This window comes from Ceratotherium simum, chromosome 21 (genome assembly GCF_057802395.1).
Source record: "Ceratotherium simum simum isolate JZ-2026a chromosome 21, ASM5780239v1, whole genome shotgun sequence".
NCBI classification, from domain to species: Eukaryota; Metazoa; Chordata; class Mammalia; order Perissodactyla; family Rhinocerotidae; genus Ceratotherium; species Ceratotherium simum.
This window is the reverse complement of record NC_141920.1, coordinates 8874338-8900534: the sequence shown is the minus strand read 5'-3', so window position 1 is coordinate 8900534 and position 26197 is coordinate 8874338. Positions and strand designations below refer to the sequence as shown.

Below are 26197 nucleotides of genomic sequence, written 5' to 3'. Positions count from 1 at the left end.
TAATATAATATAGACTATATTGTATAGTATATATAATATATATATTTGTATAGTGAAGTCTAGTATGGTAAATATAGCACAGTATATTTATTTATTTATTATTATTTTTTCCCCCCCAAAGCCCCAGTAGATAGCTGTATGTCATAGCTGCACATCCTTCTAGTTGCTGTATGTGAGATGCGGCCTCAGCATGGCCGGAGAAGCGGTGCGTCGGTGCGCGCCCAGGACCTGAACCCGGCTGCCAGTAGCAGAGCGCGCGCACCCAACCTCCAAGCCACGGGGCCGGCCCAGCACAGTATATTATAATATGGCAAAGTACGTACAGCATAGTATACATTATATGTGTATATATAGCACACATATATAGGGTAGTATAGTACAGTAAATATAGTATATATAGTACAATAGTATTGTATAGGGTAGGGTAGTGTAATATACTATTGAAAAGTATATGTAGTATAGTATATATATACATGGTATTGTGTAGTATAATATAGTATAGTAGAGTATATATAGTATAGGATAGGGTAGCATAATATATAATATAGTATATATAGTGTAGTATGTATAGTAAGTATAGTGTAGTGTATTATAATAATATTGTATATAGGGTGTGTATATATTGTATATACAGCACATACAAACTATAATGTACTATAGCATATAGAGCATGGTATAATATAGGATAGTACAGTATATAGTAGATAGTATATAGTGTAGTGTAATGTAGTGTAGTTTATCACTGGAATCAGACTGCTGGATTTTGAATCCCAGATCTGCCACTTCCTAGCTGTGTGACTTTGGTCAAGTTGCTTAACCCTCTGCACCCTAATATTACCATTGGTGAAATGGAGATTCACAGGGTGGTTCTGAAGATTAAATGTTAGTATATGTAAAATGCTTAGAATGGTATTCGTCACATAGTAAGTGCTAGAAAAGAGTTATTGTTACTATTTTGAGTGGTGGTAGTTGCATTCAGTCATTCACTCAACAACATATATTGAGTATTAGTAGGTTGCGTTAGTCTTTGGGAATACAATGATGGCCAGGACACTGTGGCATATTGAAAGCTTGGGCTCAGGATCAGCCAGAACTGGATTGGAGGACTGCTCTGTCCCTCTGATCAGTTCCCTGCCCTGTGAGCCTCATCCATGTGACGGGTCTTATGGCTGTGATCACACCTGGTCCTCACAGCACCCTGTGAAGTTGACCCCATTATCATCACACCACAAAGGAGGAAGCCCAGTGACCGTAAGTCACTGAAATCAAGTTCTTCACTAGTAAGTGGTGGATCAGAACTCTGTCTCCGATTTGCCCGAATCCTGAGCTAGTCTCCTAAGACTGGCAATTCCCAGTCACCACCTTGTAAATACTTGATGCTGTGATTACACCACAAACTCCTCAAGACTGGCCGTGTCTATTCTTCTCTGCACCTTTACAACCTAGGGTAGAGGCGGATGACAAAACACCCGCAAAATAGTTATTCCTTCCTGACAAATTAAACGTGCCGGGCATTGTTCTGACACTGCGTGATCTCAAATCATCTTCCTGCAAACCCTGTGATGTCAGTACTATTAGCCCCATGGACATGGCACCTGAAACTCAGAAGAGTGCCTTGTGCAACTTCACATAGCCACTAAGCACAAGAGCCGGGTTCACATCCAGGAACCAGCTTCTCAGGTTTCTAGGCCCTTGACTCAGGCTGGCCCCCGGGAACAGTTAGCCTTTCTGCCCCTACTTGACCCGGGATGCCTTCGTGTGCCTGTCCTGGTTTACACAGTGCCCCCCTCCCATTACTCACCTCCTGAAGCCGACCCTCCCGAGGTCACATTCCCTTCGGTACCATGACCTGGGGCCTCATGGGCTAAGCTCATCACACTCAGGTTGCCAAGTGGCTGCCGTGAGCTGAATTTGGTTTGTAGATGGGTTTTATTTACTTTTTAAATTTTCAAATTAAATGCTAACACTTAAAAATTAGGTACTGTCACATAAAAATCTGTACTTTTGTTCCTTTCTCTTGAAAAATGGGAAGATCCTGCCATCTTGGGTCCTTAATTCTGCAAAGCAACAATGGCTGGTGCTGAGTGGTCATGCCCTCTTTAGAGGGGGCCCATGTTCTTCAGGTTGCCACAGACCCCACCCAGCCCCCTCCACTCATATCCATCCCCCTCTGGCCCCATGAGGCATGGACTTTGGAGATCAGGGACAGAAATGCAACTTTTGTCCTGTCTTGTATATCAGGACTGCACTTCACAGTTTACAACGCCAAACCTAATCCTCTCTCTCCTCTGGTCCTCTCACCAGTGAGGTGGGCGGTGCTTATTAGCCCAATTTTACAGATGTGGAAACTGAGGCTCTGAGATAACCCAGGACTAGCGTATGTGGTGATGGACTGGCCGCCTTGACTTGGAATCTGGACCTCAGCTCACCTGCTCTCCCAGGCTCCCTCCTCTGCCCTGTCCATGCTTTCCAACCCCTGGGTGGAGGACCTGAGCTGATTGTCACAAGCATCAGTTCGGCCCGTATCCAGTGGGGAGAGGCAAAGATGACAGGTAGGGGATGCTGGGAGTTCACCTCGAGTAAAGAACAGGCCCTATCTTCTTTCAAATCTCCATTTGTTCTTCTGTCAAACCTACAGATTGGACTGCACCGAATCCTAGAACTTCGTAAAGGGTCTTAGGGACCCGTGCAAGTGAGAAAGATGAGGGGGGACATCAAGTCTGCCATGCTTGGTGGGTTGGGGTGGGGAACCTACTCCTCCTCCAACTGGGGCTTCCTGTTGGTCAGATACGTGTGTCTCTATGTGTATATATGTATGTACAGTCATGTATCACATGATGTTTCGATCTAGGACGGACCGCATATATGACAGCGGTTCCATAAGATTAATACCATAGAGCCTAGGTGTGTAGTAGGCTACACCATCTAAGTTTGTGTAAGTGCACTCTGTGATAGTCTCACAACGAAGAAAACTCCTAACAACGCATTTCTCAGAACCTATCCCCGTCGTTAAGCGATGCATGACTGTATATACATATACGTGTGTGTACACACATATGCACACATACACACACACAGGTTCTGTGACATTTTCTTTTGTGAAAGAAGTCCCTCTGTTCAAAACCAATATGTTTGTGAACAGTTGCACTTGATGAGTTCTAAGGGCTTCCTTCCAGTTCTTTTCAGACTCTGCCCGCAATACCAAGTAGGTTGCTCTGTTACAATCCAAGCAGCCGAAGAGGGAGGAGGGAAAAAGAAACTGAGAGAAGAGGATGTCACCAGGAGGGCGGAGGTCAAGCAGGATTGGTTGGCGGTGAATCTGGGAAACTGACTGGGGCAGATTCTTTTGGGGAGGGAGAGAGAGATGAAATGTGGGCTAAAGAGAGCATGAATTTCAGGGAAAGGCATCCCCAAGGTGGATTTAAGGAGAAAGCAAGGTGGACCAACGTCTCAACTTTGCCAGGGGTGAGACTCAAGTCCACACACAAAGACCCAGATAATTTGCCACGGAAATGATAATGTCTACTATTGAACTTCTGCTTTGTGCCAAGCGCTGGACCAAGTAATTTATGTATTCATTCGATTCTCAGAGGGACCTTAGAATGGTAGCTGTTGTTATTATTTCAATTTACAGGTGGAAATCTGAGGTTCTGAGGAGTTAAGTGATTAATCCCAAGTCAGGTAACCGGGAAGTGGTAGGTTCAGGACTCCAGTGAAGCCACCTGACTTCACAGCACAGGCTCTTAGGCACTGTTCTGTTCTCCTTTCACTGTCCTATGTGCTGGCTGGTTGTATCATGGTTTTCAGCCTCATCACCGTTGACGCTTTGGGCTGGAACCTCTTCATTGTGGGGGACTGTCCTGTGCAGTATAGGACATTTAGCAACATCCCTGGTTTCTACTCACAATGTCCCAATAGCACCTACTCCCAGTGGTGACAATCAAAATGGTGTCTGGACATTACCAAATGTCCGCTGTGTACAAACTCACCCCTGCTTCAGAACCACTGGATTAGATGCATCCCATTAGATCCAGGATTTCATGGGTAAGGAGATATGCAGAGGACACCCGAGGGCCCTCTAACAAAAAAAACCAAGAACCGCCAAGAAAGAGGGGAACTGGGCATATGAGCTCAGAACTTTCCAGAACAGCACCCTCCCCACTCTACACGCCACTCAGTGCACTGTGGTTTGGCAGGTTCGACCAGAACTTTGGGCAGAAAAAAATGCATAGTCGGTTTGGAAATGTCTGAGAAAAGTGTGGTTAGGGTTCACACTCTTCTCCAAGCAACTGGAGCTGAGAACTGAGACAAATACTCCAACAAGACCACCCACGCGTGATCGGTCTTTATACACCCTCCCCTTTCAGTGGTTAGTCTCCTTTCTTCATCACCTCTTTAAAACTGGAGAAAGGCCTTCACCTGAGGCGCTGGGGAGAGTGAGGGGGACTCTGCGCCAGGGCTTCACATTGCCAAACAGCCTCAATTTCGTGACGTTAACACCATCTCAGACTGAGGTTCTACACACGTACTCAAGGACACAGAGACTAGATAGAAATATGATGACGTTTATCACAAAACTTTAAACTTGGGGCCTCAGAGTCTGCCTTTCTAACAGGCTCCCCAGAGATGCTGTTCTGGAGACCAAGCTTGGGCCAGGGAACCATCTCACTCACCTACCTCTCCCTATTAGAGGTCACCCATATCTACAGACATTCATGGAATGGAATAATTATGAATGATCAGGTAGGTTTAGGGCAGTGTGCTTCACGTAACTACCCCATCTTTATTGCAACGTGAAGGTGAGCCCCAGTTCACTGGCGCCCCGGCCGGTGTCAGCCTTCTTTCCTTGCCTTGCCCTCCTGGCTCAACCCGCATTCTCAGGGCTCCCGGGCATGACTTCATTTGTTTCTCCTCCTGGTTAATGCTTGACTACCTTGCTTATCATTTGAGTAATGACCCTTCAGATGCTCCTTGTTTGCCAGGATTTACAGTATCCCAAATGTAATGACACATTTACTAGTGTCCTATTTCACTCCATCCATCCATCCATTCATTCAACAAAGACTTATTGAGTGTCTACTACGTTCTAGCCACTGTGCGGGCAGGACAGCACCTCTGCCCATGACAGGTACGCTCACTGTCCTCCCACAGCTAACAGTCTAGGGAGGAGACAGAGAAGAACCAAATAGACACAAATAAAGAATGCAAAGGTTAATTAATTATTTAACGTCTGGCCTCCACTCACCCCCGACTGGGCTTCCCTGGAGGGAAGAAGCTATTTTAGTCACTTCTGAATACCCAGCCCCCAGGGGCAGGCTTAGAGCAATTTCTCTGGTTTCAACTCCTCAAGGCTCCCTTTGGCCACAGACGAGCAGAGATGCACCTGTTCCTGCCAACCCCTCCCCCATCCTTGGATTCCCTCTTCCAGCCAGACTGCACTTCAGTTCCGTGCTGTGTCTCCGGCACACCTCTGCACCGGTGGTCCCACTGCCTGGAGCGCACTCTGCCGTCAGACCTCCCCTTGCCTCCTCCCTCCACAGGCTGACTTGGGATCCCACATTTCCTCTGAGAAGCCTTCTCTGACACTCCTCTCAAACCCGAGGCCAGGCCACGTCCACACACCCAGGTCGCCTTCACATGCCTGCTTCTGCCTCCTAGCTCTTCCCACACTCAGCACCCAGCCCCCGTCAATCCCGCGCCTGACTGAGGGATCCAGGAGAGCAAAGCCTACATCCACCTTGCTCTCTGTGCCCAGCACAGCGCCTGGCACACAGCAGGTGCTCAATAAATAGTTGACAAGTGTCCAGCCAACCCCTAGCCAACTGGTCCCCTTTGGAGGTGGGAACCACACCCCTGGCCTGAGAGCCTGGAAAGAAGAGGGAAAAAATCCACCTACCAGGCCCTTAAAGAAGCCCCCGAGGGACTGCCGCCGCTTCTCGGGTCGCTTTGGGGCCTTGTCCCCGTCCTGCAAGTTCACCTCCCCCACGGCGGGCTCCGCGCACGGGGCCGGTTCTCTGGCTTCCTGCTTGTTGCTCTTCTGCTTGTTCATTTCGGCTGCTGCCTTCTTGTCTTTTGAGGAGCCTTCTTTGCCCTTCTGGCCTACTCCTGCCGGTTCTGGCTCCGGTGGCGAGAGGGCCTTCTCCGTTGAGTCCGGTGTCTACAGCAAGGTCAAACAAAATGCATTTTTAGTGGCTGCAAGACAACTCTCAATAGCAAGTAAAAAAAATATGTTAAAACAGAGGTGTTCAAATGTTGGATGGTATCTACATTTTCACGAGTGCTGGGTGAAATGGAAAAAAAAATATGAAAAATGTGCAAATACTTAGGGTACAAGGTTACAGCAGGGGACGTTTATTTATTTAGCTAACAATTCGTTAATTAATTTTATGCTTTCCCAGCAAGGATTCTTTCCTCCTTCTGGTACTAGAATCTGAGTTTTCCTTGGGGAACCACTCTTCTCTCTTGTCTATTTTTTTGTGGTTTAGGCAAACTAATTCCACCCCTGGACAAGGGCATGTGACTCAGATTTGGCCAATCAGAGCATTGCATGCAATTGGGCTACGGTGATTGGTTCTAGATGCCCCAAACACAGATAGAAACTGAGCTAATCTCAGAGCTTTGCTAAAATAACTGAGAGAGAATCCTGCTCCCTTTCTGCTGGATTTGAAGATAAAAGCCTGGAGATTCCAGAGCCACCACCATTTCCAGGAGAAACCAACTTGAAAAGGAAGCCAATGTAGAGGAAAGCAGAGCTGAGAGATGAGAGAGCAGGAGAAAGAGCCCATGTGCTGATGGCATTGTGTGTGCCCCTAGATCTAGCTGTTCCTGAAGCCCTTTTGTGCTTATGCAAGCTTTGAGAGGGTTTCTCCCACTTGCAACCATGTGTGACTCTTTTCTTGGGGATGCCTATTCTGCATGATTATGTCTATCTTAATTCCCGGTGTGCAACTGTCCCTTCCCTTCACAAAACAATGGTAAAAGAAGATGATTGTTTTATTTTTAATTTTGAATGCACATCCTTTCATGCTAAAGTGAAATGTTTGTAATCCTACTTGGTTCCTACAATTTAGAAGGATGAAGCTATAAAATCCAAAATTCTAGAAAATGCTAGGTAAATTACAGATAAGAAAAAATCTGTTAGGATGCAAAAGCCTTTTTCCCATAATTTACTCAAACTGAAATGCCTATGGGGGCCAGATAGATAAAATAAAAACATGAAAGAGGCTAGAGATAAGAATAATCACATGGGCCGGCCCCGTGGCTTAGCGGCTAAGTGTGCGAGCTCCGATACTGGCGGCCCGGGTTCGGATCCCTGGCGCGCACAGACGCACCGCTTCTCCGGCCATGCTGAGGCTGCATCCCACATACAGCAACTAGAGGACGTGCAGCTATGACATACAACTATCTACTGGGGCTTTGGGGAAAACAAAGGAGGAGGATTGACAATAGATGTTAGCTCAGAGCTGGTCTTCCTCAGCAAAAAGAGGAGGATTAGCACGGATGTTAGCTCAGGGCTGATCTTCCTCATTAAAAAAAAAAAAAAAAAGAAAAAAAGAGTAATCACATGGAGACCTTATTTTCCCGGTTGTAAAAGCAACATAGGGCCACAGAAATATTTCTTCAGCATAAGAAAACACCAGTTCAAGCAATGCTGGATTTGATGTTGGGGAGACAATTTGGAGTAGGGGGGACTGTGGTGAACTGAATGTCACATGGCCTGTCTCAAGGGGCAACTGCTGCTCAGACCCAGCTGAAAAATACCATGTAGGATTACAGCCCCAGTGCTGTCGAATCTTCTATTTTTTTCAATGGAAACTTGAAATTGAATCTTTTTTAATGTAAAATATGTCCATTTTTGAATCTTGACTTCAAAAGTTTTAAAGCTTTGTTCATGGCCAATAACCACAACACAAGTACCCCTAGGGGCCGCATTTGACCTACTGGATATATGCTTACAATTGCTGAGTCATAAAGTTATGTACTGTCCCTGGGTCTGAAAATTCTATGACAAAGTGGCAGGTTTTTTTTTTTGCTGAGGAAGATTGTCCCTGAGCTAACAAGTGCCCTTCTTCTTCTATTTTGTATGTGGGATGCCACCACAGCATGGCTCAATGAGCGGTGTGTAGGTCTGCACCCGGGATCCAAACCCACGAACCCCAGGCCACCAAAGCAGAGCATGTGAACTTAACCACTACGCCACCGGGCCGGCCTCAAAGTGGCAGTTTTGATTGAGGAGGCAGCGATCAGGAGAACTGTCATTTCACACCAGTGGATCAAAGACAACCCTTAGAAATAAGCGAGAAGACAGAGAAGATTCCCCAGTCCCAGAGGCTTCCACAGTTGCCTCGCAGGGCAGAAGTCCTTGGAGAAAGAAGCATCAGACATCCAGTGCACGCCGAGAAGCTGTTCTGCAACCACACGTCCTGGATATTTCTGTCAGATCCCCGCTGCCAAAGTTGCAGCAAATGCTAAGACACAGATGTCCACATACAGCAGACAGCCCAGAGCAGATGCTGCCCTTAGGATGAGACAGAAACTGCCATCATGAGGCTCTTCAGGAAGGCCAGAAACAGGGACCCCGGTTCAAACACCTCATTAACTCTTTTTGTTGTGTAGAAGATTTTAAGATACAGTGAGTGGCTAAGAGCAGTGTCTGCACTCAAAGGAACATGGTGTGGTCCTAGTTTCATTGCATCCTTGCTGTGTGATCTGGAATAAATTGTTTGATCTCTCAACTTCCTCTCTGTATGGGAGTAACAACAACAAAAAAATCATACCTCATGGCGTTTGAGGATTAAATTAGCTAGTAATGGAAAGCCTGTTGGCATGGTGCCTGGCTCATGGGAAATGCCAAACATCAGGGGACCAATTGTCTTGGTTTGTCTGAGAGTGAGGGGGTCCAGGACACAGAATTCACAGTTTTAAAACCAGGAAAATCCAGGGCTAACTGGGACGAGTTGTTCATCTGGCTTAACAAGGCCAGTGGTGACTCCTTCTGAGAGCCTGTGGGGATCTGAGTGCTGGGTACAGACGAGGCAGTCAGGAAATTCTCGTTGAATAGAGTCCCCCTGTGCCTCTCCAGCTGTGTCTCCTATCCCTTTCCCCTCCGCTTGTTCTGCTCCAGCCACACGGCCTCCTTGCATCCCTGAAACAAGCTTATTCTCAAAACATGGCTTCACATTTGCTGTAGCTTCTGCTTGGTGTGTCTCCAGGGCTTCAAATGACGGCTGCTTCCTTCCTATCAAGTCTCAGCTCAAGTGTCACCTCCTTGGAGATGCAGTCCCTGCATCTTTAGACCTTGGAAATGGTCTAAAGAAGCTTGACCCCCTCTCCTCCGGAGCACTGCTGCATTTTCTTTATATTTGCAGCCATCTGGGGGATTTCTCTGCTCACTTGAAGATGTTTTGTCTCCTTCTAATGGAAGGGGAGCTCCAGACAAAAAAACCCCTCTTTGTTTCTTCCACTGCTTTATCCTCAGCACCTATTCTAACACACAGTAGGTCTCCATCAAAATGGGTTGAATGAATGACCAGCAACTCGCCTTCCAAATGTTTCCAAGATATTTCTCTTGGCAAATCATTATGGAGTGGGAAGTGGAAGGTATACATAGTCCAATAGTTCTCATTGGATGTTGATTTTTTTCAAGAGGGGAGCTTTCAATGGATCATGTCCATTTGCAACACGGTTATTCCATCTGTATTAGGCTTCAATTTTCTTTTCTTTTCTTTTTTTTTTTAAATTATTTATTTATTTATTTTATCCCCCCAAAGCCCCAGTAGATGGTTGTACATCATAGCTGCACATCCTTCTAGTTGCTGTACGTGGGACGCAGCCTCAGCATGGCCAGAGAAGCGGTGCGTCGGTGCGCGCCCGGGATCCGAACCCGGGCCGCCAGCAGCGGAGCGCGCACACTTAACCGTTAGGCCACGGGGCCGGCCCCTCAATTTTCTTTTTAATGTCTTTTTTAACTTCTGAAGGCAATAATTGGCTGGTTCCTTATTTTCAGAGTAAGCTAAGAATCTAAACTTTGCAATGACTGCTTTCCCATTAAATGCAGACAATTTAAAACATTTGCTTGGTGTTTGACTCTGTTTCAAAATTTATAACAAAAATTATTCACATCTGAATCATCCGAGTGCATCCTTTCCTAGAGCCCAGAGATGCTGACAGGAAGTTGGAGGACAAGGTCTTGGGAATGTCCCATTTGATTCAGACACTGGAAGCCAACCTAGGCTGGGAGTGCCTTGGGCTTCTTTTCCTAGAAATATCAACTAAGACTTTCATAACTCGGAGAGGGCAAATCTAAAAGGAGCAGAGAATGTTTGCTCCCATCCCCCCCGTTTAAACAAAGCATTTCTAATCTCTCAATGAGTAAACACCAATCTTCTCAAGTCTAGATCCAAGGCCCTGGAAAATAGAATTCTCAAAACACTGCTAGATAACTGTAAATAGAATGAGGTTTCCAGCTCATTCAGATTTTCACTGACTTTATTCAGATTTTAGAATCACCAAAATTATTGGCATAATTGTTTCATTGTCAGATTCTAGACAAAAGGCGCAATCATATTTAAGTTTTTCATACTAAATAAAGTAAGTTTATTATGTTTTCAAGGTAGTAACTTTTGGGATTTTTGGTCCCAAATTGGTCTAGAATATGGGTTTGGGAGGCAAGCATAGTAGTAAGTTAAAAGAAAAGAAAAGAAAAGAATTTGAATGCAGTAAAAAGCAATATATTTCATGTTGAAATATACAGGATAATCCAATTACTGTGGAAATAGAAATATCATAAATTATTTACAGCCATTGCTGCCTATTTGTGTGTGTGTGAGATGAACAACATTATAGGATGGTAATTTCCTACCAGCAGTGTTATAGTAATAGTAACAAAACAATAGCAACAGCTATGGTTTCGTTTGTTGAAACCCTAACCCCCCAAGTGAAAGTATTTGGAGTAAGGAAGTAATTAAGGTTAACTGAGGTTACAGGGATGGGCCCTGATCCAACAGGATTAGTGTCCTCATAAGAAGAGACACCAGAGAGCTCGCTTTCTCTCCTCTGCCATGTGAGGACACAGTGAAAAGGCAGCCATCTGAAAGCCAGGAAGAGAGCCCTCCTCACCAAGAACCAAACCCTGCCGCCATCTTGATCTTGGATTTTCCAGCCTCTATGACTGTGAGAAAATAAATTTCTGTTGTTTAAGCTGCTCAGTCTATGGTACTTTGTTATGGCAGCTGTGCAAACACAGCAACTAACATTTACTGAGCCCTCTGTATCAGGAATGTTCTAAGTGCTTTACATGTATTGATTCATCTAAGTATACAATCCTGTAAGGCCGTACTTTTCCTAGCTCCATGACATAGATGAGGAGACTGAGGCACGAAGAGATTGGTAATTTGCCTTTAGTCACACAGCTAAAAAAATGGCTGAGCCAGGATTTGAAGCCAGGTATTTTGAGTCTGCAACTCTCACTGAACCACTTCTCTGTATTGCCAAAATTAGTGGAAGAATATTTGATCATATTTTTGTGGAGGTAAATTTTTAGTTGAAAGAGTACAGGTTATAAAATAGGGTGTTGAGCATGAGATGATCCCATTGGAAAAAAAAGAATACATATGGTTATAAAAATGTCATAGGGCTGGCCCCCGTGGCTTATCGGTTAAGTGCGCGCACTCCACTGCTGGCGGCCCGGGTTCGGATCCCGGGCGCGCACCGACGCGCAGCTTCTCCAGCCATGCTGAGGCCGCGTCCCACATACAGCAACTAGAAGGATGTGCAGCTATGACATACAACTATCTACTGGGGCTTTGGGGGAATAAATAAATAAATAGATAAATAAATAAATAAAATTATAAAAAAATAAAAAAATAAAAATGTCATAGCTATGTTTCTTTAGAATAGAGAAAATAATGGAAATGAACCATGTGATTCCATGTCTTTCACTCATCTACTCAAGAAATAGCTCCTACTACGTGCCCGGCACCATGCAATGTGATAGAAAATAGAAGAGGCTCCTTCCTTGCTCCACAGATGCTCCAGATAGGGGAGGGAAGGGATAGGGGACACAGAGGGCTAACAGACAAATGACTTAGTACCACATGTGATAAGTGCCATGAAGTAAAAGGACAAGATGCAGTGATGACGGGTGGAAATGGAAGATCTCTTTGAGGAGGTGACATTTCAGCCAAGACTTGAAGGACAGGAAGGAATTTTCCGTGTGGAGAAGAGGGAAGAACATGTGTGAAAGCCTTGTGATAAGAAATAGTGGAGAGACTCTAGCTTGTTCATGCTCGTATCTGCAGAGCTCAAGATAGCGCCTGGTATACAGCAGGTGCTCAACCTAGAGATGTTAAATGAGTTAGCTGTGGTTGAGAATTGCATTGGGAATGAGGCTGGAAAGAACTGAAAACACGCCAGCTAAACCCACCACCGAACCGAGTTTACATGTCACTTACTTGGTAGCTGGAGTCTTTCCCATTTACTTCTTCTGATGGGGTGATCCCTCCATCCCCTTTCACTGACTAAAATAACAAACAGACAATGGCCTTTCAGCTACCACAAGCACAACAAAATGGAGAACGCACGAGAAGTTCTGAAATGGATGACCTTAGTCACTCATTATTGACATTCGGAGTCAAGACAAATGGAGGACCAATTGGAAACATTTTACTCATGAGCTATGCAATGTCCATGTGGTCTGTACCCAGAGTCTGATTAAACTCAAAATAACAACACAGAAGTCCTAAACCCTAGGATTAGGTAATTCTGAGATAAAGAAATGATGATGAAAATACTCATGTTGGAACCTGGAGGTGGTTGAACATATTGAAGAATAAGTAAATGAACGAACAATGAAACCATTGGGAGCCTTCCAGTAGTAACATTTAGGTGGTGCGCGTGTTGTTGTATTTCCCCTAGTAGAGAGATGGGCTATGTTGAACATTTCATTTTCCATCTTTTAGCGCCCCCTGTGGCCACTGACGTCAGCGACAAGGCTAGATGGGGTTGAATTCACAGCTTGGCCCCTTAAACCCACGCTTGAAGCTAACGGTTCTAAAAGTGTGATCCTAGGAACAGCTGCTTGAACACCACACACGAGCTTGTTAGAAACGCAATTTTTTTTTTTTTTGAGGAAGACTGGCCCTGAGCTAACCCGTGTTGCCAATCTTCCTCTTTTTGATGAGGAAGATTAGCTGTGAGCTAACATCTGTGCCCATCTTCCTCTATTTTTTTGTATATGGGATGCTGCCACAGCATGGCTTGATGCGTGCTGCATAGGTCTGCACCCAGAATCCAAACCCGTGCACCCCAGGCTGACAAAGTGGAGTGTGTGAACGTAACCACTATGCTACCAGGCCTGCCCCATGAAGTGCAAATTATTGAGCTCTACTCCAGATCTACTGAATCAGAAACTCTAGGGGTGGGGCCCAGCAATCTGTGTTTTAACAAACCCTCCAAGTGATTCTGAGGCACACTTGAATTTGAGCATCACTGCTTTAAGCTAACTGGCCATAGATGAATGCAGACCAATACTGGGGTCTGTGGTTTCAACTGTGCCTTAGTAATGCTCTGTGCTTGATAAAATAACTAAGAAATCTGGTAATGAATTGTTCAGTTTTTCTTTTTCTTTGAGGAAGATTGGCCCTGAGCTAACATCTATTGCCAATCTTCCTCTTTTTCTTTTTTCTCCCCAAAGTCCCAGTACATAGTTGTATATCCTAGTTGTAGGTCCTTCTATGTGGGATGCTGCCTCAGCACGGCTTGAGGAGCGGTGAGTAGGTCTGCACCCAGGATCCGAAGCAGCGAACCCCGGATCCCTGAAGTGGAACATGTGGCTATGCCACTGGGCCGGCCCAAATTGTTCAGTCCTTCCCAACATTGTTGACTCAGATCTAATCCCCACGTATTTGGCCCTTGCTTATCATCTTTTCCTCCCTTCTATGGAGGGAGTATAGGAAGTGGAGGTCAGGCCATGTGGGGCAAAGAGAAAGACTTCCAATTCCACTGTTAATTGTGGCTGTTCTGTTAGCAGACAGCAAGAAGCTATAACACCCGCACTAAGAGGAGTTAAAAACCTTACAGGCACTCAAATACTTTTTTGACTGATCAATATTATATGCCTCTGTAATCTGACATATGGTACTCTTATTAGTAGAGATAATAAAATCGCTATTTAGGAAGGCTAACTTGAAGTGCTTACTAAGTGCCAGGCACTGTGCTCAATGAAATAATAACACATGTTAGTTCATTTATTCATCACCTTGGAACCTTAAGATAGAGCAATAATTTTATTTTCCTCATTTTACAGGTAAGAAAATGGAAGCTCAGAGAAACTAGCATGAGTCATGGAACAAGCAGGTTATGGAACCAGGATTTGACACCAGGTGATGATTCTGTGCTCTATACTCTTCACCACCTCCCCATGCTGCCCTAGAATGTAGGAGTACCATTCAATGAATAAATATTTATTGAGCATCTACTATGAAGCTATCAAATTAGGAAAAATGATAAGGACTTGGATAAGATTGAGGTTGATATATCTCACATAGGGATGTTTGTGGGACATGCCCATCCTCAGGGGTCAACCATGCTCACCTTTAAACATGCTTGGTGCTGCTCTCCGATTCAGAAGACTTGACTAGGACTGTCAACGGTTTAATACAGGATGGGAATTCCTATGTCCTTTTTCTACTCCAAAAGCAACCTTCACAGAGCTTGGCCTAAGGTAGAATACATGCTTCTCGATTGGTTGGGAATGGAAGAAGTCTTCCTTCAGCCTGAACTCCTGGTGTCTGGAAGGGCCATGTGCTTTTCTTAGGGATATCATTGTCATGAGTTTCACCAAGGTGTTCAACCCAAAGACAAATAAGGATCTGCCTGTCCTCTACATAAACTTTAGATCCATTTAGATGCAAAGTGGTTTTTTCTTCCTCTGGGTCTTCTGGATTGTTCTACAAGGGCCAGTCTTGCTTGAGAACATTTAGAAAAAGAGAATGACACTCTTGGTTATTATTTCTTTCCCTACAGCCAGCTTTGTCAGCCTCCCCATCTCACCCAAAGGTTTTGCCACTTTGGGATTTCATTTGGCCTCCAGAATTCAGGCTGTGTCATAAGAGCCCTTCCTACTCAAACACATTCTCCAGTGTCCTTAAGACTATAGCATCATGTCCTCATTAGTGGGCCTTTGGGGAATGTTAAAGCAAAACCAACCAACCAAGCAAACAAGATGGCTTTTTAAGCAAAACATGAATGGACATCAAGAGTCGTGCTGGCCCTTTGGCCACCTTTGTCCCCTAAGAGAGAGAGAGATTTTCAACTTCCCTTTATTTGTTTCAATGTAGTATCTGTTAGGTACCCTACCAATTTAAGGTTTACTTTTGCTTTCTTCCTCCTCCCTTTCTTTGCTAGCCCTTGGAGGAGAATTTGGATTGAACCCAAAGGTTCTCTTGGCAGCAGTGGATCTACATCAGCATACTGAAAACAGACCCTCAGGCTGTCAGGGAGATCACTGCAAAGAAGTTCAACCTCTTAAAAAGAAAGGAGACTATCTCAAGCTTTTCTATGATGTTTCTCTGTTGTTCATTTTGAGGCATATACAGCTGTGTTTACCCAAAGGTGACTGTATGCTGAGTTTAAACTAAGGGTCTTATTAAGTCCATCTGAGGTCTCTGCAGTAATGCAGTTATTAATAATTCCTTCCTGCCTCTCTCCCTCCCTCCCTCCTTCCTTTGTTTTCTCTCTATCCCTCTTCTTTCCTCTATGCAGAGCCCTCTTTCAGAAACAAATTAGAATAGCCCATGTTGGGCTTTGCATTCAAAGGACCATAACCACAGAAGCTTATTTTTTCCAGCTGTCAAAAATAGCAGAGTTACTGTTTAAAGAGACCAAAATTCTTTCAGAGACTTTTTAAATACTTTAAAGAACAGCTTGAGGACTACTGAGTAACTTCAGAGATTTCCCAGTCTGATACTGAGCAACTTTCTTCACGGAGTTGATTCTCATTCATGAGAACCAAAGGTGAGGCATCTCAGGCGGCCAGTCTGCAGCGTGGAGATAGCACCTAGTTGTGGCATCCAAACCCTGCATTTTTAATTTCTTTCATCGTCATGCATTCCTAGAGCTTGATACTCTGGGGAATGTTTGAACCATCTCCAATGTCTATTACTTAGATACTCAAAATTCTAGTGGAAATGTTTGGTGGTCAGTTCACACTTCTTTGAAAGGAATGCAAATGTATTTTGATGATGCTCCAATCCAACCAAAGTTGAGATTTAAAAGAAGAAGAATTGGGATGACATTTTAATTTAGTGAGAGTCCATCAGCAAGGTTGTTGACTACATTAGCCTCATTACAACAAATCCAAGGAACTGGACCTGCTAGAAATTTCCAGGATCAACAAAGGCTATGAGTCCCAGCTTCCTGTTTTACCTAGATGCTCGCTTGAAATGGAATTGGACAGTTCAGACACAATTACACAGCTGAGGTAAATCTCACTTTAGTTACAAGTATATTCAGAAAACTTAAGGTCGATCTTTACATAAGTCATGTACTAATTCTCCTTTCTTTTGCCTTGTTGTAACTTCAGGTAAGTGTAATTTTGGGTCAGCGCAACACATAAAAATGATATTTCTTTCCACAGAAAACATTACTAAGAGAATCACAGAAATGGAGCTTCAGGTTGTTCCACCTCCACTTACTCTCAAAGAAAACCCGCTGCCGGAGGCAGAGGGAGCAGCAGTAACATGCGTGAGCTCACAAGAGTGAGCTTTAGAATCAACAAAAACCTGAGTCTCAACTCGGGCTCTGCCATTTGCCAGCTCTGTGACTCTGGGCAGATGGCTCACACCCTCTGAGTGTGCCCTCAACTGCAGTAAGAGTGGGGCAGTAACAGTGCTTGTTTCACGCAGTTGTTGTATGAATAAATGAGTTCATGCATAAACGGGCTTATTGTTATTAGCACAGTGCTGGCCATGCCATTTGCACACAATAAATAAATGGTAGCTATTATTATTATTATTACTATTAATAACTGAGAAGAACCGAATGACTACAGAATCCCCCTTAGGGTAGGAAGGCATACGAGTCTCTGGTGGAGACAGGAATGGCCCAAACAAATGCGACTTTAGGAAACCTTTCCTTAAAGAGCAACTCAGTATTTATATTTTAGTACTCAGGGAAGAATTTGAGATTAAAAACTCTGGCTAGAAGACTCCTGTTTTTTGCTTTATAATTACCATTACAAACCACCATCTTTTTTCCTCCAGATAGTAAATTTTAACAGATTCTTTTAGATTTGTTAGATTGAATGTAGTCAACAAAATCTCCAGTTTCTTGGCTGTTGCTTTATTTGGGTCTTTAATTTGCCAAGTATTAAAGCTCGCAGTATTTCTTATCTAAGACTAGGAACATTATTTCAAGAAAGAGTTCCTCACAAAACTAACGGTTTAAAGAAAGAGACAGGAGGAGGATTAAATGAAACAATGTACGTGGCAATAGTTTGGAGGAGGAAAGTACTTTCCAAGTGCAAGGTGTTATTAATATTGACAAATTATAAATCTACATGCTATATTTCTATCTACCACCTTTAGGGTTGCATCTGCCTACCTGGTTTGTGGGTACGTGAATACAGTTCTCTACCCACTCACTTTACAAAAATATACTACCACTTCAAATATCCAATTTCTTGACATACAGTTGAATTAATACATATAAGAATCTTTTTCTATTTAGGGCATGACAGATGTCTCAGCGATTCCTTGCAATTATTTTGAAAAATCTGTGGGAGCCCACAGGATTTTCGTGAAGTATATCTACATATCTCAAATGCAATGTAAGGACTCGTGTGACTCTATTTTCTTTCCTCTGAAATATAATTATTTGAAAAATGATATTAGTTCTATTTTTATTTTTATGAGATGTTAATTTCTGGAAAGAAAGAGATCTCTTTAGAAATGAACTGGGCAATGCATTTATTTAAAAAAAAAAAAACTCAACCAAGAGTTCCTTTGCCATGGAATAGTAAAATATGTTCTCTGAAAGAAACTTAAGGGAGGCAATGGCTAGATGGTAGAAAATCAATGATTTGATGAATGGAGACATTGATTACAAAACAAGAGTGACACATTTGCAATTGAGTTTTCTCTTCTAGTAAATCAATTATTTTTAAAAAACTGTATTTTGCTAACAATATCTAAAATCAGTTTGAAACATTCACTTAATCGGCTCAAAAAATAAAAAGTAAAAATCCCCTAGTGATGGGCCAGATACTGTCTCTATTTTCAAACCCTTAGAGCAACTTTTTTTTTCCTGTATAAATCCAAAGACTTTAAGTCAGTTTGGAAGCCATAAAATGTTACCCAAAAGTATTTCCTGAAAATAATTGCTGAAGCTGACTTCCAGGAATCTACGCTATGGGGATATTAACACATGTGCGTAAAGGTAGGTGTACAAGGATGTTCATGCAGGTTAGTGAAGCAACTGAGATCATGTGTGTAAAACACATGGTGCACGCTCACTGAATATGGGATAGAGTTAAAAATAAGTGTCTGTTTTCCTCAGTAAGTTTTATTCTCCATGAGAACAGGGACCATGTCTACTTATGCTCACTGTTGTATCCCTAGTGCCTGGGATCTAGTGGGCACTCAATAATTATTTGTTGAATAAGTGAATGAATGAAATGCAAAAAGTTGGAAACAAACCAAATGTCCATCAATAGAGCAATGGTGAATCAAAGTATGATAAATCCAGACAATATGATTCAGTGAAGTTATTATAAAGAATGAGGCGGCTCTGTATCAGGGGTTGCAAACTCAAATACCCACAGGGATAGGGCTAGGAACATGAATGAGGGAGCTAGGCAGGGTGTGATGATAGGGAGTGGTGGGGATTGTGGTGAACTGGAAAACCCATGTTTTTTGTGTATTTGAATTAATCACAATAGTAAAATAATGTTTTAATGAAAACAAAACAGAATGTAAGACAAAAATAATTAGGATATTTTAGGTGAAATCCCAACAATCATGGAAACTTTGGAGTGTAAACATTAAAAGGAAGGAATAATGTTCAAGCTCCCAGGCATAAAGCTTTTAATGGGCAATAGGAAATAAGAACGATGGACATTATAAGACTTGATACTGTGGATTGACTGAGGATTGCTTGGGAAAAATGTGTCCTCTTCTACCTCTATCTCTCTCCTATGAAGAATCAATTCCAAAGGACTCTTTTGTTTCCAATTTATTCCCCTACCAATTCAGACTTACTCACTTTCTACTGCTAGAAAATATCCCCAAACAATACCTAATGAATATCTCCAGAGGATGAATTTAAGTAATATAGGATCTCCTAGAATTTAAGAATTTGTTTTGAATGGATGTAATGGTGGTTTAGAGGTCTTTCATGCTTTATTTGGGGTTTCTGGTATATTCCTCTCTTTTACATGAAGAAGTCTCATTTTGATTATTTGGAAGAGAAAACCATTCTGTTTGCTATTTTTTTTTTTTTTTGTACCTCTCAACTCCATTCAGAAATGAGAAAGCTGGATCACCCTCAATGTTATGATGAGCTATTTGGGGATCCCATTTGTAATTTAGATGTGTTGCCAGAAACAGGCCAAATGTTCTTTTCCTTCCTGACATCGTGTAAAAACTGGTTTAAAAATTTCAAATCTTGATCCCCATTTTCAGCACCCAATTGCAGAGTAAAGGGCCAGAAATATAGATGGGGTTCCAGCCACAGAGGCTCTCCACGACTCACTCTAACTTCTCACTCCCTGAGAATCCAACAATAGAAGAAAATGATTCCTGTCAACAATTTCTAACAGAGGTATTTCTAAAATGCCTCGACTCCCACTGGCAAGAGTTTTGTTTTGTTTTGTTTTGTAGACGAGAAAGAATTCCTGAACATGTTGAGCCTGTGAAATTAGAGAGTTGCTTTCTCAAAGGATTAAATTCCCAAATACTCCTGAAAATGAAGGCGCACGATAATGAAATTCTTGTTTTTCATTAAAAGAGAATTAAACCAATGACCTTTTACGTGGGTTTTTGTTTTTTGTCTTCCAACTGATTTGGTTTTGTTGCATTATATTATTGAAGCTCCTGCATGTTTAGGTGTTTAATGTACATGACTCTTCATAGACACCAAAAGATGTCTGCCCACATTCTTTCCATCCTATACAAACTAAAAGCATGGCAATTCACCAACTAAGTTATACATATTCATTATTAGAAAATTATGTTGCCATTTCCTTATTGGAATTATCTACAAGTCACCTCTGCCCACGTTTGTGGCCCTCACATGTCACTTTCAGGATTTTTCCAACATCAGTATACAACTTGACTATTCATTACTTAATCCTTTAAAAAATGCCTTATGTTCTTTATGTAAATAACTGTGTTTTCAAAGGAAACTGCATATCATTACCATAATGAGAAAAGCAGTATCATTTGCCATAAACAGAAGGAAAATTTAAAATAAGTAAAATTAAAAGTAAACGATAATATTAACTTCTAGGTGGATACTGCTGTTTGCCAAAACTCAGGACCCAAGGCCAGCTCTTTCTTTGTTAAAAAGGGAGTTAGCAGAGTTAAAGAAAGGTTAAGAAATATTAGCAATAAACAGGCTTTCTCTGTGTTGAATCAGAAGGACGAAAGGGAATTTTCTCAACGCACAATTCATATTCCATCTATAACACCTACAATTTACGTCTCATGCCGCCTGTGACACGGGTCCCTTATTCTCGGATGCTAATCTAAGTCAGTCTTCCTGCCCCGGAAGCAAGTGGCTTACCATTTGTTTGAGAAAGGCCATCAAGGAGGTTCTCGGTGGTCTGCGTTCTTCTCTTCTGAGTTTTACTTCTGCGGGTTCAGGGGTGGCATCTCCTTCTTCGTTGAGATCCACTGTCTGTAAGGCTGATTCTACTTCCTCGGACTTTATAACCTCTACCGGTGATTCACACACTGCCTAGATTATTTTGCCAGGTAATAAAACAGTCAAAAAAAAACATTCCCCCCAAACGTGTTTTATAAAGTAGGGTCCTGGTTGCCCCCTTGTCCACATAGTGGCTACAGGTTTGCATCTGCGACCATTTCTACACAGGCACGTCTTCAAGAATTAACACTCATGTCATATAATGTGCTCTCAAACAGCCAATATGTGGCCAACTGCCAAATTGACTTGGAAGTGGCAAAATTCCTGCCCCATGAAGGTACAGGGCTTAGATAGGAAGTTCCTTTTGGGGGCTGCCCTTCAGAGCACGCTCAATACCCCTTCCATTCTAGTAGGCCCACGTCTTTGGTCTGCCCTAAAGGTGAACTACACCTGGCCTGTGTAAAAATCAGGAGGAATCATTCCCTTAAGAATGCAACCTTAGAGACGGTGACCACGACGTATTCCTTTCCACATCCTAGTTCCGCTGCAACTGTGGAGAAACCGTTGTCTTTGCAGAGAGGATAGTGCGAAAGCCACTGGATTTAATACACCCCACTCCCTTGTTAACTCATTTCCCATCCGCCCCAGACTGGTCATTTGCCATTGTCACTTAACTGAAGTTCATGCTTTTAGAAGAAAAATGAACTTGCCAAGGAAACGATGGCTAAGCTCTTTATGGCCCCCAGCAAGGTACCTAGTGAGCTCAGTGCTTCTCGAATATCTGTGGGGGAGAAGGGATGGCCAGCAGTGAGGGGCTTAGATGGAAGGTCTGATTCACCTGCCCTCTGATGCAGGGACAGTTTCTGCATCTGCCTTGGTCCCTAGAAAACAACAGAGTCTACCCGCCTGGAGAGGGTTTTGTAATTTCCTTTTGTTTTCTCAGCCAGCGGTTGACAAACTACTACCAAATTCATGCCGGAGCCTGTTTTGGGGTGGCCCTTGAGCTAAGAATAGATTTTACATTTTGAAAGGGTTTGAAAATTTTTTTAAAAGCTGAAAAACATGCATCAGAGACTGTAGGTGGCCTGCAAAGTTTAAAATATTTACTCTCTGGCTCTTTACAGTTTGCTATCCCTTGCCTCAGAAGAAAACAGTCTAGAGCCAAAAGCATCTCTGCCTCTGTCTTTGCTGGAGCCAGATCCCCAACTTCCTCGGAATCTTGCTCTTGCTGTCAGGGAGCAGGGGAGGGAACTTAGTTATTTCCAAAAACACAGTACGCTTGTGGAGAAACCATTTTCCTTTCCTTCGTACAGAATATACCATTGGTTTGCAAATGACCCAAATGATCTGAATTGAGGAGAACACTTCATCTCTGTATTGTCAACTGAAGCAGGAAGGTGCCCATCAACAAATGAGCATGCAGAAACAGCCCGAAATAAGGCAATTAAATCACAGCTGTCTCTCCCACATTCTATTTCTTAAAATATTTTTTTTTAAGACTTTTTTTTTTTTTAAAGATTTTTATTTTATTTTATTTTTTCCCCCCAAAGCCCCAGTAGATAGTTGTATGTCATAGCTGCACATCCTTCTAGTTGCTGCATGTGGGACTCGGCCTCAGGATGGACGGAGAAGTGGTGCCTCGATGCACACCCGGGATCCGAACCCGGGCCACCAGCATTGCAGCACGCGCACTTAACCACCAAGCCACAGGGCCGGCCCTATTTCTTAAAATATTGACCCAACTTCTAGAATTTTCCCTTTGTAAACAAAGATCCAGTTTGGGGAGTGACAAACTCAACAGTCCCCGGGAAGCAAGGCAGGATATCAGCATGGATTTACCAGATGTAAGACAAAAAGGAGTGGTGGTGACTACGGTGAACAAGGGTCAACTTGCCCCATCTAAAGACATTGAAAGAAGAAAAGCACTGGACCAGCCAAGCAAACATGTCTGTGAGGAGGCTTCTGTTGCTCGGCTGCCGGTCTGTGACCCAGGCCTGTCTTTAGGAAACCAGGCAGAGGCTGGAGCCAATGAGACTGGGATTGGTGGTCAAATGCAGATGTGGATTTCCACATCTAGGTCTAATTTAATTCAATTGCATTTCTCAAAAGTAAGCTTCAGCACCAGCGCCTGGGGTAAGCCTGAAACATAGGCTGTCTGACATGGTGACTGTGAGCAGCTCCTAGTGCCGGCCTGCCTGGGTCTAAATCTTGACCCTGCCCCTCACAGAGCCTCTAATCCAAGGCCACTACTCAACATCTCTGCACCTTCATTTTCTCATTTCTCGATGGGGACAGTACACACGTCAGGAAGTTGTTTTGAGAAATAAATTAGGCAATGTTTGTAAAGTTCTTAGAACAGTACCTGACACATAATAAGCATCAATTAATCCTAGTGGTTGTCACTTGTGCTATGATGAGAGCTATTGACTCCATGGGCATGAATTATCTGGAGGCACTCACCATGCACGTGTCCACTATTTAGAGACGGTATTAATAACTATCTCTTACTATGTCAGACATTGTGCAAAGTGTTTTTAACATATTACCTCAGTAAATGGTCACTGAGTTATTAAAGAGATCTCAGAGTAGATAACATTATTCCTGTTTTACAGACGAAGAATCTGAATGATTGAACGACTTGGTCAAAGCCACACTACAGGTAAGCAGCCCTTTCACTGAGGATGGAGTTGTTTACCAGTAACTGAATATCTAATACTGACTTCACCAGTAACAATATGGAACAAGAAGTTTGAAAGTAGGAGGTTCTGGGGTTGATTCAGTGGCTCCACAATGTTTCTAAGAACCTAGGCTCTTTCTATCCTCCTTTGGCTTTGCCATCCTTGTCATGCTGGATTTTTATCTTTTTATTTGCTACCTCATGGAAATAAAGTAGCTGCCACAGTCCCAAGCATCATATCCTCAACCCAAGATCCTAAAAAGGGAGGAAGGTCACAGCAAAAGATTTGCTCCAAATGAACTTCTGTATTTTGATCCCCTACCTCAGGGTACATTTAATTGTCCAAAGGTAGGTCATATCCTTACCCCTAGACTAATTATTGGTGAAGAAAATGGGATTATTGGTTTAGGCTAAGCATGATCAAATACTTTGGCGCTGTGGTAGTTGCCAACCTTGCCTAAGATCCAGGGAAGAAGGGCGGAGGAATGGCAAGTGGCCCTTAGGTAGGTAACGAACAGAGTCTGACTCACTGACTCTGGGTTCAGAACTATTCCCTCTTTGAAGCAGCAAATTCTTTTTTTGTGTGCAAGGGCCCGGAGGGAAAATTACTCATATAATAAGACGATCAGATGATATGGCAATAACTTTGTAAATCAACTTTATCTGAGTGCCAGTGGTTTTCTTTCCGGGCCTTTCCAAATGTCGAGAGGTGTCAACTCATAAATCCTAGGCCAGAGTCCATTCTTCAAAACACAACTATTTTGGTGGGCAAAACAAAAAAAAAAGAGACTTCTAGAGGCTCCCATTAGCTTTGAAGTCAGGCCAAGAAGTTGGCTTTCAGCAGCCAAGGAAAATCCACTGACATCCAGTGTGGAAATCCAGAAGGATTTGAGCTAAGTAAGGATCCGATTTGCATTTGTATTTGAATAGTTTTCAGATTTCCTTCCAGAGCAGGGCTTTGGAAAAGGCATTCCTTATTTAGAATATATGACTGCATCTGCACGTTTTAATTTTGGATATGATGGGCATAATGAAAATCAGATTTGTGCTATATTTTAGAATTAAATGCCCCTGGCTTGATTTCAGTAGGGGATATTATAGGTTGCATGAAGATGGCTAGTACGTTTAACACAGGTAATACACATTTCAGCAAAAGGTTTTACTTTTTGCCTCAAATATTACACCATACTTACTCTTGAAATTTGGTTTATATAGTTTTTACTAGAGCTGTGAGTTTTGGACACTGAATTTATAGCAAAATAGATGTCCTTCACTTAAACTTCACCCACAACATCATAATATTGCTATTAAAAAGTTTTTATTTTAGAATCTTTCTGATTTATAACATGATTATTTGATTACAAAGAACTTGTAGAGATTTTATGTTTCTACCTAGTAACTCTTCTCCCTCATGCTCTTCACAGCACCCTAGTTTAGCTTTAGGGGAACACTCCTCCCTAACTTTAAGACTATGTAATTTGCATGAAGCCAGTTGAGCAGGTCTAAGCCAATCAACATGGTTTAGCTCCTTGACCATATGGGTTCAGGGATGGCAGTGTGTGGCATGTATTGTTTTCCCAATTACTCACTCTGCCTTCCTGTAAAAGAATTATACATCTATGCTCAGTGCTGTGTGACTTGCTTTTGCAAATAGAACACGAGTAGACATGATGGAAAGCATGACTGAGCCATTGCGTGGTTCACCCATGGCACTATTTTCTCTCGGCCCCTATAACTGCACATCCCTGTCGAAGGGGCTGCTTCTTCAGTCTAGATCTCAGCAGGAAGGGGCCATGAGGACCACCCACAGCCAGCTTACAACTGACATGCAGCATGAGTGAGAAAAAAAGAATCTTTCTTTGCTGTTGAAAGACACTGAAATTTGGGGCTTGGTTGTTACTGCAACACAAACTGGCGAAAGCAGACTAAAGGAGTGTTTGAACCCATTTGAGACAATGAAAGAGAACAAATTCTAGAACATGTGAGGTTGCTGCTGGAGCAATCTCTCCTTTACTCTGGACCGGGTGATGTGATGCTGGGAAGCTGAGAATGTAGCAGGCCAGGAAGGCTGAGCCGAAAAGAGCCCTGAATTGAGATTTATTTAAAACCAATTCTACTTCCTAGCAATGAGCACAAATAAATTTCATTTTCTTTTCAATCTAGGTTGAGTTGGGTTTTCTTTCACTTGCAAGTGAGAGTTTACTTTCTAAGAGAGATACACAACAGAAGTACTTGCTTCCTTGATCTTATAGGTCATTGGCAAGGAAAGATTTTTTTCCCATTAGTTAGAACATTAACTCAATTAACCAATGGCCAAAATATTTTCAGATTACAACCAAAGGATTCGGTAACTTCTGTAGTCAATATAGATAGATTTTATTTCTGATGGGACCAGAAGCTCATTCTAGGAAAGCACCAAACTTCCATGGGCTTCAAAAGCCTTAGTTTTCTTTTCATGAAAAACTTTGAAAAATGTTGAAATCACTCTGTCCTTTGCTCTGCGTTGGTTGATAAACTGGTTTTGGAAACTTGTGGTAGAGGAACTTAAAAAACTAAACTCAACCACATTTTAACCAGAAGAAGTCGCTAGTTAAAGGACATTTGTAATGTGGTTAATCCACTTAACTTTCCTGTTCTGAAGGTTTAAAATACTATGCG

The 26197-nt window shown here is 42.7% G+C and overlaps 1 protein-coding gene across 1 annotated transcript in view; it reads right to left on the bottom strand.

Annotated features, from left to right (window-relative positions):
- Positions 1-26197, bottom strand: part of BCAS1 (brain enriched myelin associated protein 1) — a 109699-nt gene that overhangs the window by 2354 nt on the left and 81148 nt on the right. The window contains exons 9-11 of the mRNA XM_014787328.2: positions 20782-20955; positions 12453-12518; positions 5897-6157 (exon numbers count right to left, since the gene is read on the bottom strand). Of these exons, the coding sequence (XP_014642814.2) occupies positions 5897-6157; positions 12453-12518; positions 20782-20955 (501 nt within the window). The remainder of the gene's footprint in view (positions 1-5896; positions 6158-12452; positions 12519-20781; positions 20956-26197) is intronic.